Below are 19,623 nucleotides of genomic sequence, written 5' to 3'. Positions count from 1 at the left end.
CTTCATTAATGATGGTCATCTTCCAATGCATTGCCCAGGTTGGCATTATTGGGAAATGATTTAATACAAGGACCTCAGTCATTTTTTTTCTTTGCTAATTCAGGAGCACTAATTGTAACAGCCTGAATGTTGCTCTGATTGAGAACAGCTAATTCAGCACAGATCTTGGCCCTTCCTGTTCTTTGTAGTTTGGAGACAAGGCCTTTCATTGATGGGCAGTTTTATTCTTAAAAGTAAATTAACAATTTCCGAACTGCAGACCTGTGGTAAACTGTGAGGTTAATGCAAAAATAAGTCCTGTTCATAAATTAGAGGACTGAAACTGCAAAGCAGTGAGTGGAAATGGCAATAATTCTGAGAATTATGGATGTAGATAATTCCAAAATATTTAGTTGAGTCTTGGCTTTTCAATAAATTTGCCTCCATGAGCCATCTTTTCTTGTTGGTTTGGCTGTAATTGTGCTAGTAGATTTGGCTTCATCTCTCTCAGCACTCCACACTGCCAGTCCCTTACTCTTTGTCAGTGATAAGTGACTAATATATTGTACCCATGTATTTTGAAACAGTTATCATAAACTAAATAGAAGCAATGTAAAATTAGCCAACCAATTGTTACTGCATTGCCACCTGGATGGCTCCAACGTTCGTCAGTGGAGTGGGATGATTGTAAATCAATTAATAGAATCCCAAAACACATCAGTACACCAAGGCGAATGATGGATCTGACTGAGCTGTTTTCATAAAAATGACTCACGAGGAGAAGCTATGGTCCATTGTCAAAGTATTTGTTTTGACATATATAGACACGAGAATTCTTACTTTAACAGAACTAGTTAAAACAATCATCAGAATAAATCACCAATGCAGTTTCGTTAAAACACAGTTGCTTCTATCCTGACAGTTCTGAATATTTTGTATTTATATTCCATGATTCTTGTCTCATAATGGCAGAATCTTCCTTACTGCAAAGGATGATTGTGTAATATGATCCAGGAATTCAAGGAAATTAGACTTTTAGTTGTATGTTCTCAAATATTACTGTTTAAATGACAATTTAAAGATGTTCATTTCATATCATCAGCTAATTTACCAATTGCCATATGAAATATTTATTCTTTTTGGAGTCCGGGATGGGGAACCCATGCACACCAAAAATTTTCAAAATGAGACATAAGAAAACAAAGGTAAATGAAAATTAGAAAGCATAAAAATAGAATCAAGCAGCAGGAAAGAAGGCATGGCAGAGATTCTTCAAATGAAGAGAATACTATAAGAAGCTCTGCAACACTAGAAACCAATCATTTTCCCAGCCCCATATAAACAGGGCCTCCTGGTTTGTGTGTCACCTAATTTTCTACAATGTGCACATGCAAGTAATGCCTGAACTCCAAAAGTTCTAGCTTTGTTTTAGACTCATTATTACAAATTCTTTGCATGTAACCATTTTAACTTTGTTTGATTCAGTAGTTGACAGGTTTTCCAGTATTTCCTCAGTTTCGTTTCCTTGTATATTGGATTAGGTGGTTGACCTTTCAGCCATTGGTTGTCTTTATTTACTCAATCAAAGGAGTTTATTATTTTTAACAATTCTTACCGGGCTCCAAAGAGAACAATCCCAGATATAAAGAAAGAAAATGCTGGAATTCCTTGGCAGATATGGCAGCATCTGTGGGGGGAGAAGCAGAACCAACATGTTCACATCAGTTCCCTTTCATCATAAACCTTCTCATTATCTCAGATTATCTGTTATCACTATACAGCTCTCGTCCCTCAACACAAGAGACCATTCCAGTAAGTATGTTTTGCACTGTTTCTAAGACCCTGTTATCTTTCTTAAAGCAGGATGCCCCAAAATGAATATGGTGGTATCTGTAGTCTCACCAGTGTTAAATAGTTTTATCAGAAATTCCTTGCTTTATTTAACCAAATCACCTCATTAATAATCCAAAAATCCTGTGTGCTTCATGGAGCAATGTTCTCAACATCAAACTACCTTCAAAGATTTGTGTAGTATTTGCTCAGGTTTCACTGTTCTGTACTCCTTTCAAATTAGCATCACTTAATTCATATTGCTTCTTCTCATGCTTCCTAACATAAGGCCCCCTCCTCTTTCCCCCTCCCCCTCCCTCATGACCTGCTCATCTATTCCCCACCTCCTTCCCTTTATTCAATGGTCCACTGGCCTCTCCTACTGGATTCCTTCTTCTTCAGCCCTTTGCCTCTTCTACCTATCACCTCTCAGCTTCTTACATCTCCCCTCTCCCCCACCCTCCTACCTTCCCCTCTCACCTGGACTCACCTATCCCCTGCCTGCGTGTGCTCCTCCCCCTCCCCCCACCTTCTTATTCTGGCTTCTGCCCTCTTCCTTTCCAGTCCTGATGAAGGGTCTCAGCCTGAAACGTCAACTGTTTATTCCCTTTCATAGATGCTGCCTGACATGCTGAGTTCCTCCAACATTTTTGTGTGTGTTGCTCCAGATTTTAGCATCTGCAGAATCACTGGTGCCTAACATAAGTTATTGTAGTTTGCTTCTTTGCTAAGGTATTCTACGAATCTGTGATAACAGCACCAGTCGTCACAAGGCTTTTAGGTAGATTTGCGCTGCACATGCTCATGACCAAAAACTCCTTAGCACTTGAGTTTTATTTGTGTTTTTGGAAACAATATGAAAAGGTTCTTTCCAAATATTGCTTGTCCCAGTCTGGCTGCAGTTCTAGTCTTCCAACCCAAGAGAAAGTCATAAATGGACAACAGTTCCATCCAAGAATTGGAAATGACAATATCTGGAAAATTGTAAAGAAAGGCAATTGAGGTGAAGTAGATTTTAAGTGTGCCAAGGACTTTGTGAGCTAGATTGTCTCCTGTACGGGATATATTGTCACTTAGGTAATGCAAGACCACAGACTCACTGGAATTTCCCTCTACTTTTCTGTGGTGGTTGTTCAGGACTAGTCTTCACAAATTTAGTGCTGATGTATTTTAAGGCAGTACCAGGTTACCATGCTACAGCAGCACTATAGATAGATTTGGTAAGATAAACTTGTGTCTCCTGGTAAGGCATCACTGGTGTGATTTACTTCCTGAGTACCTCTCTGCATTGTCATTGTCATATCAAAAAAACAAGGATGGACGTGTGAAGTGATCATGTTCTTCTGATTTAAGCTCTGTAAAACACCCTCTGTACAGTTTTGAATTTGGAATTTCAAAGTTTGGGTTGTGTCTATAAAAACCAGTTTAAAATGCATTATACAATGAAGTACAGGGAGGTACAAATCTGACTATGGTATGATAATTTGATGTGATGAATTTGGCAGATATATTAGGGACATTCAAGAGACTCTTAGATAGCCACAGAATGATAGAAAAATGGATGGCTATGTGGGAGGGAAGGGTTAGATAGATCCTAGAGCAGGATAAAATGTCAGCACAACATCATGGGCCAAAGGGCCTGTACTGTGCTGTTATGTTCAATGTAACCCCACAAAATAGTACCTTATCGTGTTTTATTTCATTTGAGGTTTATTTTAAGCATTATCTAACTTTATGTATGGTTTTGGCATCAGGAGCTTAAATAAGAAACCCCATGCCGACTTTACCTGCAGGAGTATCTGTTCATTCCCCAGACTCAATTTTGGATGAATCTTTTGTACATGTTCACTGAAAGTGTGCACATCATGGGTGCATTTTCTGTGGCATTGACTTGTCTCAGGAGCTGGATTTAAATCCAGACTGAACTTGGTTTCAGGGGCCATTCATAATATGAGGAGGCAGCCAGTACCAATGAAGGGAGCCTTAGCAAGATCTTGAACTACGCACTGGTCATCCTTAAGCTGTGAACAGAATAAAAATTGTTATACGGCTCTCACAGCAATTACATATCTCAGGTATCACAGCATATAAATGAGCTTCCTTCCATTGTAAGGTTAGGGTTGGGGACGTTCGCTGATGAGTGCACAATCTTCGCATTCACAACTCCTCAGCGGTCCATGCCTGCCTGCAGCAAGACCCAAGCATCATTTAGGCATGGCTAACAAGTGGCAATTAACATTGTGTCACCAAAATGCCAGCCAATGATGGTCTTCCAACGAGAAAGAATCTAATCATCTACCCACCAATGTGAACATCCACGGGGTCACTGTTTACCAAAATCTCAACTGGACTAATGACATAAATTCAGTGACTACCCCAAAGCAAGTCAGAGGCTGGGGCCTGACAGGGTAGATATTGAGATGTTTTCACCAGTGGTAGAGCCACAAACAAGGGGACATTGTTACAAGATAAGCGACTGGCCATTGAAAACTGAGTTACAGGGAAATTTATTGTCAGAGGGTAGTGAAACTCAGGAATTGCTTTCAGAGTCCTAACCTATTCAACCTTTCCCTATAACTCAGATCCTCAAGTCTCGGCAACATCCTTGTATTAAGATATTAAGATATTTATTTATTAGTCACATGTACATCGAAACACACAGTGAAATATGTCTTTTTGCATTACTTGGGAATGTGCTGGGGGCAGCCCGCAAGTGTCTCCTCTGGCGCCAACATAGCATGCCCACAACTCCTAATCCATACGTCTTTGGAATGTGGGAGGAAACCGGAGCACCCAGAGGAAACCCATGCAGACACGGGGGGAATGTACAAACTCCTTACAGACAGCAGCCAGAATTGAACCTGGGTTACTGGCTCCGTAATAGCATTACGCTAACCACTACACTACCGTGAATTTTCTCTGCACTCTTTCAACCTTATTGATATCTTTCCTGTAGGTGGGTGACCAGAACTGCACACAATACTCTAAATTCGGCCTCACCAACATCTTGTACAACTTCAACATAACATCCCAGCTCCTGTACTCAGTGCCCTGATTTATGAAGTCCAATGTGCCAAAAGCTCTCTTTACGACCCTATCTACCTGTGACGCCACATTCAAGGAACTATGGATCTGTATTCCCAGGTCCCTTTGTTCTACCGCACACCTCAGAGCCCTACCATTCACTGTGTAAATCTTACCCTGGTTTGTCCTCTCAAAGTGCATCACCTCACACTTGTCTGCATTAAATTCCATCTGCCATTTTTCAGCCCATTTTCTCAGCTGGTCAAATTCACGCTGCAAGCCTTGATAGCCTTCCTCGCTGTCCACTACACCCGCAATCTTGGTGTTATCCGCAAATTTGCTGATCCAGTTTACCACATTAACATCTAAATCATTAACATAGATGATAAACAACAACGGGCCCAGCACTGATCCCTGCGGCACACCACTAGTCAGAGGCCTCCAGTCAGAGAGACAACCATCTACTACCACTCTCTGGCTTCTCCTGCTGAGCCAATGTTAATTCTAATTGGCTACTTCAATATGTTGCACTCCTTCATTGATCTAAATCCTGAAACTCTCTACCCAACAGTGCCATAGGAGTACTGCAGCTGTTCAAGAATTGAGCTCATTACTAACTTCCAAAATTTAGGCAGTTGGGGATAGACAGTAAATGTTGATGTTGCCAGTGACACCCAGATCCTGAAAAATGAATAAATCCAAAGGATATATTGCCCTATTTCACCATAAATAAAAGCACAAAATGCTGGAAATGTTCAGCAGGTTAGACAGCATCCATTGGAGTGAGAAACAGGGTTAATGTTTCAGGCTGATGACCTTTCATCAAGACTATGGGTAGTCAGAAATGGAACCGTTGGGACAGATAAAACAAAAGGGAAGGTCTGTGAAAATGTGAAGCCCAGGAGAGATTGGATGGTGCAAGATGTCACCAGCTGAAAGAGAATAGAAAAGGTGAAGGTGTAATTGGGAAGAAATTAATCAAACCTGAAACAGCAGAAGAGGAGAGGGGAAAGAATTCAGTGCTAGAAATATGAAACTCAATACTGGAAAAGTTGATTGTCTGAAATTGTTGAGTTTAGTGTTGAGACTACATTGTGAATACCAAATTTAATCCTGTATGAAACCTAGCTTCTCACACACTCTATACTTGCTTCACATCATTGCTTGGACTATGACAGTGGGACCAAATTCAAGTAGACACTAAAGCAGTTTTTCTTTATAATGTTAAGATTCACTGCACCTCTGCGTGATCTGTTGTGGCTTGTTTAGTTTTGTGACAGTTGTAAAATATCACAGAATATGTCTTTGTCAATTCCTTTTGTAAAGATTTGATTTACTAGAGTGAGAAAGGAAGCAAACGCCGCTGAATATTTTAAGTAAAACTTGTGGAAGACCAGTTACAATGGAAGCAATCAGAGTCTAGGTTCCCCTTAGCCAATGCGGCTAATCAATTTCAAATGCAGTTAGCCTGAAAGCTGTTCTGAAGCAGTACAAGAGGCCAGCATCGTCAGAAATGAACCATTTAACTCTGAAACTGCTTTCATTACTGCACTTCAAGTCATGTGAGTCAGTGTCAGAATCAGATTATATCAAGTTTGTACTCTGTATAGTGCACGTTATGTATATTGGCATCATGAATTGTTTGAAAAGAGACTGGTGTTTAGTTTGTGTTTACCGATTTGCTCCTCAAATATATTTTTTGAAGCATTTTGTAATGTCTAATTTTTTTTGCATCGTCATCAGCCATTTTGCCAGGATTGCACATTGTAATGACTGTTAACTCTTTCTGTATGAGAAAGGGAAAAATATATAAGTAATTGAAATATTGCCGCGTGTAATGTGGAGAAGTAAAGAACAACAGTGGCTTGGTATTCCCTACATCCTGACCCTCTGAATTTGTTTTAGTGAGTTTTAGTTCCCCTGGAGATTAACTTTGATCTTTGTCAAATTCAGATATTTCAAACCCCTTGTAACTGATAACTAAATGGAATTGGTTTCTCACATCAGATTACAGTCTGTCATGGTGATTGGTGCCAACAGCAAACACTGATGATCATGCTCTGCAAAATCTGCTGCTGCATTCTTATTGCATCAAAGGAATGTGCTCCCCCCACTGCTTTGACAGCTGCTCCCAGTGGCTTTTTCTTACACAGTAAATTAATTGGAAAAACAGGGGACAAAAGGCATTAGGTGGGGTCAACTCTGCAGCTAGTTTATGATGGCCTCTAATGACTTTCTTTTTCAGAGAACCATGTTACTGGAGCCAGAAGCTGTCCCTGAGAGAGGACAGAGTGAGAGCCTTACTGATATCTCAGCACACTTATTGTAATCACTCAGCTTTAAACGAGTGTTTCACTATGAGAATCTGATGACAGAACTGTGTCAGACGCCTGCTTAGTGCTACCCTAGCATAACTCAAGTTGCAATCATTGAGATTTTTTTTTGAAAAACTGTGCAGAAAGTCAATTTTGTAATGTCTATTGAATCACATCATTTAATATTTCAGTCTGTTTTTGACCAGAGAAATCTTGATCTACAATACTGTAGTGTTTCGTATCATATTGAGTATGTCCAGGTTGTGGAACCCAGCTTTTTTTGGTGAAGTGAAATGAATCTAAAGTTCTTAAAATGATATTCCTCTCCAGCAACCCTCTGATTTTCTTTTCCCTTTCAGGCCTCCCTCCCTCTCAGGTAGCCCAGCATTTTCTGACATCTCGCTCATCAGAATTTCCCCACACAGAACTCCCGTTGGCACTTCAGAGCCTGTGTTTAACCCACCGCATCCATACATTAACCCCTACGTGGACTACATTAGGTCTCTGCACAGCAGCCCCTCTCTGTCAATGATCTCTGCAGCCAGGGGACTCAGCCCCACTGATGGTGAGCACCATGTAAAGTTTTGCTGCCTTAGAACGGTTCAGAAACACTGATGTATAATATGTGTATATGTTTGATGATTTAATGAAACCATTGTGAAGATTTTACAATTTATTTTTTTAATTAAAGCATCGTTGGTGCAACATTTTAATATATATGTAAATTTATGGTGGCTTTATGTAATCAGCTGTGTATTGTTGCTGGGCTGATTTAATGTATATTAAGCACGTTCAATGGATTATGGTTTTTTGCTTAAGTGAAATTTATTTGGAATGAAGACATATAATCTTTAACTGTTGCTGCAGTAGCTTACTTTTCTCAGTGCTGTGTAGAGTCTAAATGTTTCACTCTAGGAGCCTTGTGGTTTCTCAGTAACATTGCTGGGGGACTTAAGTTCCTAGAAACGATGCCTGAAAGACAGCGGTAGAAGAAACATAATTGGACTTTGATTTTTGAAAATTTAACTTGGTAAATTTAAGAGCTCGTTCCTAATATTTTCCACAGTTCTCAAAAAGACAGTCGGAACATAATTTTGTGTTATATTTAAGATTCATCACTCATGAGGGAACATGACTTACACAAATTTTGCAAACCTTCAGAATTCAAAGAGGGCAAACCAACCAGTAAGAAATATGAGCACAACTAGTTATGTGTTGTCTAAGTTTCAAGGGCAGGCAGGCTACAGGTTTGCCACTTCATTTGTAAGATCTCACCACATTACACCAGCTGTACAAATCATTTCAATGAAGTTGGTTTCAATTAAGAATACATAGGACACTTGAGTCCTATAGCATTGGTGCCCACTATCATGTAACAGAGTTGACGTACTCTTGCTTCTGATTTGTGCAGCATTGAAATCACGGTAACTCCCTGAATCCTCAGCACTTCACTGTAGGAGGAAGGGGTAGTACAGGGATTGAATCTCATCATTCCCAGTTAGTTCCTTGGAGTGAGTAATGACATGGTTCATTAATACATGTGTCTGTATGGGAATATTGTTCAGACAAACTAGAGTAACTTGGAGAGGAAGTTTTTTTTAAAATGCATGATTCATGCATGATTTCTGCTCTGGGACCTACCATTGCCATCTAATATCATCCAAAAAAATCACTGGGGAGAAGGTACCTTAAAATACCATGGAGATGAAATTCAAATAAGAGCAGAGTGGGCTAAACTAGATTTGCTCCCCATATAAAATCAGCTGAGTTAACAGGGGTATCTCTAATTGTAATACTAGCTTCTATCATTGAAAACAACCCGCACAACAAAAAATTTTAGTTATTAAGAAACGCAGAACTTTTGTTTCCAATGAGATGAACATTTGTCGCTTCTACACATCTTTTGTAGCTTCATCCTCGGTGCACTGAGCAAGCATCCTTTTCATTTTGTCTCTCCCACCTCCCCTCACATTCATTCCAGGTTCCTCAACCCTTAATGTCATTACCACTTCCCACCCTGCACCCCATGCTGGTTGACCTTGTGAATATCTTTGCTCTTCAGCTCCAGTTTGTCTTCCTTTTAAAAGTATCATCATTTGTCCTCCTTCAGAAGTCTATCAAATGTCAACTCTATGCCCGAGCCAAGTGCTGCCCATCTGCAATTTGAACTTATTGAATATGTTTTGCCTCATGCATCTATCCCATTTTTTTCCTGAAACTTTGAATCTCTCCAATCAGATTTCTGCTGCTGAATAGCATTGACGCAGTCCAAGTTAATGTCACGTTGGATCCTCCGTAACTGATTGCAGTGCGATATCGCTCCCTAACTTGATGCAACCTTTGGCAGGTTGACCAAATCAGATTCCTGCAAAATCCCGTCATCCCAAACCCAGTTTACTGGGATTCCCTTAATTTGTGATGACTCAACCCATCCAGCTGTAGCCGATGGCCTCTCTTACCAGCCTTACTTCATTACCTCTCAGATTTATCGATGATCTATCCTCAGTCTGTTACTCTTTCTTAAAAATGTTATAGTTTGACGATATCATGCAGAGAGTAATTGTGATTGTCATAGAATTAAACAGTACAGAACCAGGCCATTGAGTCTGCATGGACCATCAGCATCCATCCACATTAATCCCATTTTATTCTCCCCACATTGCCATCAAGTGTCCCCAGATTTTACCATCAGCACCACACTCAACTACGCACTACGGGCAATTTACTCATACTAACCTGCATGTCTTCATCATGTGGGAGAGAACTGGAGCACCTAGGGGAAGCGCACGTGGTCATGGGGAGAATACGCAAATTGCACAGAGGCAGAACCAGAGGTTAAGATTGAAGCCACTTCACTGGAGCTGTGAGACAGCAGCTCTACGAGCTGCATGACTGTGCCATCCAATGTTAACAATAGTCGATCTACCTCTTCACCTCTTACCTCAAATTCCTTACTCTCTGTATGTTGTTAGGCCAGTTATCCAACTTGTAGTCCCGGATGAACTGCAGTTTTCTTCAGTTTAAGTTTGGATGGACTGAAGCCATTGTCTTTGATATCTGCTGTGAGTTCTGTTTCCTTGCCATTGATGAAGCCTTTCCCTGGTCACTGTCTCAGGCTAAATCAGGCTGTTTGCAAACTCAGCACCCTGTACAACCTTGCATTGAACTTCAACCCCTATATCCTCTGCAGTACAAAGACAATTAGCTTTCACTTCCACAATATCATCCATCTCCACATCTGTCACAGCCCACCTCTGTGAAAGCCTTCATCCATGTCTTTACCTTCTCAAGGCTCAATAATTCCAGAGTTTATGGACTGATTTCCCATCCTACACACTTTGTAGACTTTACGTCACTCAAAGCTTTAATGCTGGCTTCCTAGCTCTCACCAAATATGGTCACTCACCCATTTTCTTTGTGAGCTCAGATCTGTCCCCAATGCCTTGCATTCCCTGATTCAAATCCTCACATGGCATTGTCCCTCCATATCCCTTCCAGCCCTATAACCCCACTATGCTCAGTCTGGCCCATTATGGCTCCCCACCCATCCCAACTAATTTCACTCCACTGTTAAATGACTCTGCCTGCCATACAGTGTGGACTTCCATTGCTAAAACCAACCACCTCCATGTCCCTCTTTCTTGTACCCTCCTTAAGAAACATCTGTTGTACCATTCCCTATGTCTTTTATTTTTGTCTTGTTATTTATTTTTCATGTTAGGACATGCTATACAAATGCAAGTAGTAGTTGTGTTTATCATCAATGTATAAACAGTAGAAAAATTTTGGGTATAGTGGTGAATTATAACAGGTTTTCTGCATGCATGCAGTGCTTCTATTTTCAGATCCTGTGCAGGTGGAAGGAAAATTCAAACATAAGAATGAATGTTATGGTAACATACTAATAAAATAATTCTTGCCTTTTGCCATGTTAACACTGAGCTACTTGCATCATTGTAACTGCTGACTGCAGGAGTCCAGAACTGGAACCATAAAAATATGAAGAGCCCTGCAGAAGTCATCTACCCCAGAGCTAGAACAAAGATAAAAGTATTAGATAGGAACATCTGGTTGAAATCAAACATTGCACAAGTTATGACACAGCTTCCAGGTTCATGTGACTATATGAACCTCTCGATTTATGCTCATGTAGTTGGCATTACAAATTAAAATAACCCCTAAAAGAAATCCTGGCATCTTCTTCATGGAACTGAAGTGTATTGCAAAATATCATCAAATTATACAAATCAATTGAATTTGCTGAGAAATGTTGTCATCCATCACTTTGCATTTTAAATCTTTGATAGTAAAGCACATCCAGATGGAGGTGAAATCACGGTTACTGGGTATTATCATTAATTGTTGGAAGGGATGTAGAGTTTTGTGAATGTTAACATGTCGGAGGAATGCAGCTGACTCATTTCTTTATGTATTTTGGGGGTGGAATTTGTCACTCTGTTCTTTGCAATGAAATAACAAATCCTTCGAGAGAAAGTATTTACAATTGGCATATAGGGAATTGTTCCCATTTAATTTATCATCGTGTAGAATGTCCTGAAACTATAGAGACTTGGCCAGTGGCAACGAACACTTGGTAGATACCCTAATCAGTTGTTGTATATGATAAGTAATTTGAAATATTGTCTAAAATAAAATTTGAGACTAGTTATTGGGATTTAATTTGAACGACTCGGATAACAGTCTCCAATCTGTTTGCTTTTTCAGTACCGCATGCTGGAGTCAACCCAGCAGAATATTACCACCAGATGGCTCTGTTGACTGGTCACCGTAGCCCATACAGTGACATCCTTCCTCCAGCTGGCACAGCTGGTGCTCTGCACATGGAATACCTCCATGCAATGGAGGGTAGGTAACAACTAAAGAAAACATGGTTGAAAATTCATCAAGCGGATGTTTCATTTAAAGGCTGTGAAACTGAATCTGGCAAGATTTTAATCATGAAGCAACACTAAGAGATAAATTTGGACTCTTTTATTGGAATTGGTATTTATTTGTTCTGATCTCACTTTGATTTTGAGTATTATCAAATGGGTGAATAAAGATTATGACCAATGAGGGATTGCCAGGTTTAAGCTGGAGAGGACTTTATTATTGTCACACACCACAGAGTGGCGCATCAAAGCCTCCTTTCTGCATTGTGACAGAAGCTGAATCTTCAGCCTCAGCAGAGCAATGAGGCTGGAGATTCAGACCCTTTACTCTTCTATCCTGATAAAAAAGGCCAAGGAATTGCAGAAATATTCCTACTTGTGCCATACTTTCTAAGAAGCTCTGTATAAAAGTAAACCTCAGGACCTAGCTTCCATCTTCCATGGAGTTAACACTGGAGGGAAAGATCAGAAGGAATGGTATTGAAAGAAAGCGGCTATGAACATTCCATTGTTTATATTTCTAACTGTACAGGTAAATGGCATAGCAATGTAATTTTGTAGCGTGCAGCAAATTGACAATAAACTTGAACTTGATAAGGTATAAGGTTTTATCATCATGAAGGTAGATCTCCAAGTAGATTTTTTTCTCAATGGCAGTCTTGTCTTTAGGTAAGAAACTTTATTATAGATATACTGTGGAAATGCACTAGTACAACTCCCATGGGCCAACTTCAGGAATGCAATTGCAGAAACTTCGGCTGAGAATTGGGTCCAGGAGAGGAACGAGGGAACCAGGAGATGTGCTTTCAGCTTTGGGTAAAACAGCCATAAGAATCTGAACAATTCCTGATTCTACTCTGAAAACTGTCAGCATATTCTACTGTTGAATCCATAACAAAGCTCACTAAAGGGCAGCAGAGTGATGCATCTGGTGGACCTGCTGCCCCACAGCCTCAGCAATATGCATGGGTTCAATCCTGACAGGTGCTGGGGAATTTACACAGTCTCCCTGCGATTACGCAGTTCTCCTCTGGGTGCTCTGATTTCCCGCCACCTCCTAAAGACATGCAGGATGGTAGGTTGATTGGCAACTGTAAATTGCCCCCAGTGTGTAGGTGAGTGGTAGAATATGGGGGGAGTTGATGGAAATGTTTGGAAAATAAAATGGGATCAGTGTAAATGTGTGATTGATGGTTGGTGTAGATTCGGTGACCTGAAGGGCCTGTTTCCACGTTGTATCCCTCGGTTCATTTCAGGATCAGTAATCCCAGTGATATGCCTGTAACTCAATAAAGGCATTTTTCCAGAAAGAGGAACAGTTTTAAGCAGGATGACATGGAAACAACAACCAGTTTCCATGTAATGAAAAATCTGTTTTACTTTTCAATATAGAAACATTATAAAATCATTTTTTTGAGTGAAGGGAACAACTAGTTTGATTACCATTCATGTATAGGATGCCACCAAATTATTTAAGACACAAGGGATTCTGCAGATGGCCCGAAGTGTCGACTGTTTATTTCCCTCCATGGATGCTGCCTGACCTGCTGAGTTCCTCCAGCACTTTGTGTGTGTTGCACCAAATTATTTAAATTGTTTTGAAGTACAATGCAACTATGCATACTGATCTAATGTAAATAAGTTATGTAAAGATAAAAAGATATGTAACCTTCATAGAATCATAGAACAGCACAGCACAATACAGGCCCTTCGGCCCACAATGTTGTGCTGACCTTTAAACCTTGCCTAAGACTATCTAACCCCTTCCTCCCACATATCCCTCTATTTTAAATTCCTCCATATGCTTATCTAGCAATCTCTTGAATTTGACCAATGTACCTGCCTTCACCACCGCCCCAGGCAGTGCATTCCACGCCTCAACCATTCTCTGGGTAAAAAACCTTCCTCTGATATCTCCCTTGAACTTCCCACCCATTACTTTAAACCCATGCCCTCTTGTATTGAGCATTGGTGCCCTGGGAAAGAGGTGCTGGCTGTCCACTCTATCTATTCCTCTTAATATTTTGTGTACCTCTATCATGTCTCCTCTCATCCTCCTTCTCTCCAAAGAGTAAAACCCTAGCTCCCTTAGTCTCTCCAGCTGAGGAGAGCCTGGTTAGTCGGTACTCTTAATCTAAATAAGAATGAATTTATCCTCTTTCTTTGCGCAAAGCATTTTAAGTGTCTACTCACTAGTTGCTGTCAAGTTTCAATCTGCATTGCCCGATCATTCACCACAGTATGACGCTTCTTTTGTTACTGTTTAAGAACAATATCCAGTAATTTAAACAAAATCATTTAAAACGGTAAAATAACTTGCTGTACACGTCACAGATTTTTAGAAATTATTTATCTCAATCTTTTGTTAGTAGCTGGAAGGAGTTTTTTGATTAGTTTTTCTTTGTACGTTTCTGGTTTTGTTATACTTTGGTTTCTGCAATTTTGCTGTATTTCTTTATGAAGGTGATATTCAGTTACCAACTTAAACATTGAAAGCCATTTAAGTGAATTATTCTGGATTGTGAACAAAGCCCTGTTAGTGCTTAAGTATAAGATTCATTTCTTGCTCTATTCATGCATCACACTTGGAAGTGACTGCTGTATGTAAACCATGTGATATCAAGCCAGATGTAAAATCTTTACCACCATTATTAAATATCAAGAATGTACTACTCCCTTTAAGATATCTCCTAAGTCAGTAATGGCATGTTTTTGTGAACTAGGGAGGAGTAGGAAGCTTGGCCTTCTCAGAGTGAAAGAGAGGCTTAGGACCAAAAGGGAAGGAGAGATTGATTGATGGATATGTGAAATCAATCCAAACTAGTGCAAAGAAAATGGCTTTCTTTCTTAATTTCCCATAAGTTTGCCTCACCCATTCCCCACTAGAGGGAGGGTTATTGCAGTGTTTCTCCATCCACCCTAAAGCTGAAAGGTGAAATTCAAAAATATGCGTCATAAAAATAATTAGCATTTCAGGATGTCCCCAAAGCACAAGTGAGTGAATGAAACGCTGTTTGAAATGTCATTAATGTGACAGTTACATAAGCAACCTTTTAGGTTTTAGTGGCAGAATAATTGTAAGAGAAATCTCCTCCTCCTCTTAAAATATTGCTGCAGGATCTGTCTCGACCAGCATAGTGTCATACAGCACGGAAACAGGCCCTTTGGCCCAACTGGTCCATGCCGACCAAGATGCCCATCCAAGCTGGTCCCATTTGCCAGTGTTTGGCCCATAACCTTCTAAACCTTTCCAATCCATGTACCTGTCCAACTGTCTTTTAAAGGTTGTTATTTGACCTGCCTCAACCACTTCCTCTGGCAGTTGATTCCACATTGATACCACCCTTTGTGTAAAAAAAATAGTTGCCCCTCAGGTTCTTCTTAAACCTCTCCCTTCTCCCCTTAAATATATGCCCTCTAGTTCTTGATATCCCAACTCTTGGAAAAAGGCTGTACATTCACCCTATCTATGCCCCTCATGGTTTTATACACCTCTATAGGATCACCTCTCAGTTTCCTATGCTGTAAGGAATAAAGTCCTAACCTGTCCAACCTCTCTCTATAACTCAGTCCTTCAAGTCCTGGCAGCATTCTTGTAAATCTTTTCTGCACTCTTTCCAGTTTAATAACATAAATAACTATGTTATTTAGAAAATAATTATTCCTTTAAATTAGAATATTGCATACTATTCTGGTATTTAAGAAAGGTGAGAGAGAGAAACCAGATAATCATAGACCAGTTAGCTTAACGACTATTGTTGTGAAATTATAAGAGCCCAATTACAAGAGCGTAGAAGTTTTCAGTTGATCCGAAAGAACCAAAATGAATTTGTAAAGGATATGTCATGCCTGAACAAACTTTGAAGAGGTAACTACTGGAATGTCTATAAATATTATTCACATATATTCTCAGAGAGTATTGATAAAACTCTTCATAAGAAACTAGCAGTTAAAGTTGAAGCTTATGATATTGAAGGCATTATTGACTTGGATAGGAAGATGGTTGAGCTGCATGTGACAAGGAATAAAGATAGTGGGCAGGTACTCAAATTCACTGCATGTGACGGTGACCTTCAGAAATTGGCCTGTAATCATTCACTTGTAGTTGCAAATGACATAAATGATTTGAAGTCAATGGAACAGAATTTTAGAAAAGCACAGCAATCACCATGGGTATTGTTTATTTAATTCAAGCCACCAAGGATGAAGTTCTACCTCCAGAAGTATTGAAAACAGTTCTGTGCACTGTACCTTTGGAAGGATGTATTGCCTTGGACGATGTGCCATGTAGGTTTACCGGTTCTCAGGAGTTAAGTTACGAGGATAGATTATGAGGGAAGGTACCTGAAGTGATTGTTCAGTTAGGCCTTTATTCACTGGACTTTAGACGAATGAGAGGAGATCTTGTAGAAATCGTTAAAATTCTAATAGGTTTCAGCAGACTAGATTGCAGGAAGGATGTTCCCGATGGTTGGGGAGTCAAGAGCCAGGGGTCACAGTCTAGGAGTGTGGAGAGTTTTGTTTGGATCAAGAGAAGTTTTTTCACTAAGAGAATGGTGAATCTGTGGAATTCTGCACCACAGAAGACAGTGGAGGTAAAGTAGTTAAATATACTTAAGTCACATATTTCTTAATGACAGAGCGATCAAGGGATATGGAGAGAAGACAAGAGCAGAGTACAAAAGTGGATCCATAAACATTTAGAATGGTAGAGCAGGTCTGTCGGGTTAAATTGTCACTCCTGCTCCAATTTTCTACATTTCTATGAATTTGGAAAGTTCCAAGATATTAAGAGAAACTAACACAGCCAGTAAATAGAAATTATTTCTGCTGATTGAGAAGTCTAGGACTTAAATATTAGGTATTAAAATCAGAGTCAGATTTTAGGAGTAGTGGAGTAACTGCTTCACATGCAGAGTGGTGGCAACTTTGATTGCTCTTCTGTCTTGATGCTCAGTCAGTTATTCAGTTTAAATATGAGATTAAAATTTTGTGTTAACCAAAGATATTATTGGGAAAAGGTAAGCAGTGGAGCTAAATCACAGATTAGACATGATCTCATTGGATGGCACACAGATTCAAGAGGCTCAATATTCTATTCTTACTTCTATGTTCTTGTAAGCCCATCCAGTTGGCTACAAAGTGCTTTCGGACATCCTGAAGTCATGAAAGGCTTTACATCATTTGATCTTTGTGCTTTCTCTTATCCCATTCTCAGCACTGAGAAGCTGGTCTGGGCTACACACTCAATTCTCTGAGGTGGGAATCGAAATGTGGTTCCCCATCCTCCACACCAGGCTGTATTCTGTTTTCCATCATTCTTCTGCTTTGACACTGGCAAAACCATGTTCATGACTTGTCTGATATGGTGTGAGAGGGCTAATGTCACGTGGAGTCATACAGCACGGAAACAGGCCATTCGGCCCAACTCATCCATGCCGACTGTGCTACCCAGTGAGCTAGCCCGCTTTCTGCCTGTGTTTGGCCCCAACCCCTCTAAACCCCTCCTATCCATGTACTTATCTAGATGGCTTTTAAATGTTGCTAATGTGCCCGCCTCAACCACTATTTCTGGCAGCTCATTCCAAGTACGCACCACCCTTTGCGTGAAGAAGCTGCCCCTGATGTCCCTTTGATCTTAAACCTATGCCCTCTTGTTTTAGCACCCCCTCCCTGGAAAAAAGACTATGTGCTTTCACCCTGTCTATGCCCCTCATGATCTTATACACCTCTATCAGGTCACCTCTCATCCCCTACGTTCCAGGGAATAAAGTCCTACAACCTCTCCTTGTAACTCAGGCCCCCAAGTCCAGGCAACATCCTGGTAAATCTTTTCTGCACTCTTCCTGGTTTAGTAACATCTCTCCTATAACAGGGTGACCAAAACTATACACAATACTCCAAGTGCAGCCTCACCAACTTGTTATATAACTCCAACATAACTCCCCAACTCTCATACTCAGTGCCCTGACTGATGAAGGCCAGTGTGCCAAATGCCTTCTTCACCACCCTATCCATGTGTGACGCCGCTTTCAGCAAACTATGCACTTGCAATCCTCGGTCCCTCTGTTCCATACCACTCCCCAAGGCCCCACTATTCTCTGTATAAGTCCTACCCTGGTTTGATCTCCCAAATTGCAATACAAAACGAACCACTGCAAGATCCTGCCTAATGGCTCCAAAATGTGCACTGCACAAGTTCAGGACCTTAACCTGTGAACCAGTCATATCCCTCTCCATAATTATTTTAAAACTAATAGAATTATAGTCACTGGATCCAAGGTGCTCGCCGACAGACATTTCGGCCACTTGCCCTACCTCACTCCCCAGGAGGATATCTGGTGTTGCACCCTCTCTGGTAATTCCCTCTATATATTGATATATACATAGAATTTACTAGATATTAATACTAGGATTCCTTAAAAAAACTTTATCTATACAGCACGTTAACAGGTCCTTCTGGCCCAGTGAGCCTGTTGCACCCATGTTAACCTACTAACCCGTACGTCTTTAGAAGGTGGGAGGAAACTGGAGCACGCGGAGGAAACCCACGCAGTCATGGGGAGAAGGGACAAACTCCTTACAGACAGTAGTGGGAATTGAACCCTGATTGCTGGCACTGTAATAGCGTTACACTAACTGCTATGCTACTGTGCCGCCGGTGAATATGTTAATTCAATACTAGAATTTACATAGAATCTTTACAGAATTTACTAGCACAGAGCTATTTGGCTCTGCACAACATTGCCACAGGAGTCTCCTCTCACTCTACCACACTGTTCCAACATACCTTTCCCATGTACATCTAGCTTTCCCTTAAAGACATCTGTGCCACTCTCCTCAAACATTTCATGTGATAGTCCACACTCTGTGCATTCACTGAGAAACCATGCACACCTTCATAAACTGAGATTGAGATTAGATGTCATTTCTGAAATCATTGTCGCTGATAATCATTACAATAAAGCTTATTTAATAAAATCTTTTTCCATCAGTGAACTAAATCCAAAGCAATGGATGACACAGGAGCTAATGACTAGCACCTGTCTGCTGCGGTGCTCAATCATTTTGAATCAGGCCTACTGGTGATATCCTGATGCTTCTGTTTTTCTTGACAAACAGAAGCCAAAGTTTGCCAAAACTCCTTTGATTAAGGAGGTTCCTGCTAGGATTCATTTTGAGGTTTATTAGAGATGTAGTTTAGAAACTCGTCTTTTGGCCTTTAAGGGTGCAATTTAGGAAATGAGAGTAGTTCATAAAACTTTGGATTAATTTTAATTGTACAAGGACCATAAGATAAAATTGTTGCTGTTAAGTGCCTGTTTTTTTTTACAAATGATAAATTTCAGGTAAACTTCAATGTTCCACTTAAACAATGAGAAAATCTTTAAATGGATACCGATTTTTTAAAAAATGAAGCTTTTAACAATACTCAGCATGGGTATTTGTTGAAAAATCTGCTTTGTTTGCTTTATCATTGAGGAAATTTAATATGCTAGTCTGAAGTTTAATTATAATCCTACTAGTAATATGCTTTTGTCTCATGTTAAATTCATAATGTCTGCATTTCCATCCAATTTATA

The 19,623-nt window shown here is 40.1% G+C and overlaps 1 protein-coding gene across 1 annotated transcript in view; it reads left to right on the top strand.

The window, feature by feature from the left end:
- gli3 (GLI family zinc finger 3) overlaps window positions 1–19,623 on the top strand; it is a 365,376-nt gene that overhangs the window by 258,208 nt on the left and 87,545 nt on the right. The window contains exons 5-6 of the mRNA XM_052022712.1: window positions 7,508–7,713; window positions 11,874–12,014. Of these exons, the coding sequence (XP_051878672.1) occupies window positions 7,508–7,713; window positions 11,874–12,014 (347 nt within the window). The remainder of the gene's footprint in view (window positions 1–7,507; window positions 7,714–11,873; window positions 12,015–19,623) is intronic.

Source organism: Pristis pectinata, chromosome 9 (assembly GCF_009764475.1).
Source record: "Pristis pectinata isolate sPriPec2 chromosome 9, sPriPec2.1.pri, whole genome shotgun sequence".
Taxonomy (NCBI): Eukaryota; Metazoa; Chordata; class Chondrichthyes; order Rhinopristiformes; family Pristidae; genus Pristis; species Pristis pectinata.
Note: the sequence above shows the minus strand (reverse complement) of the source record. Positions and strands in the feature narration are given on the sequence as shown.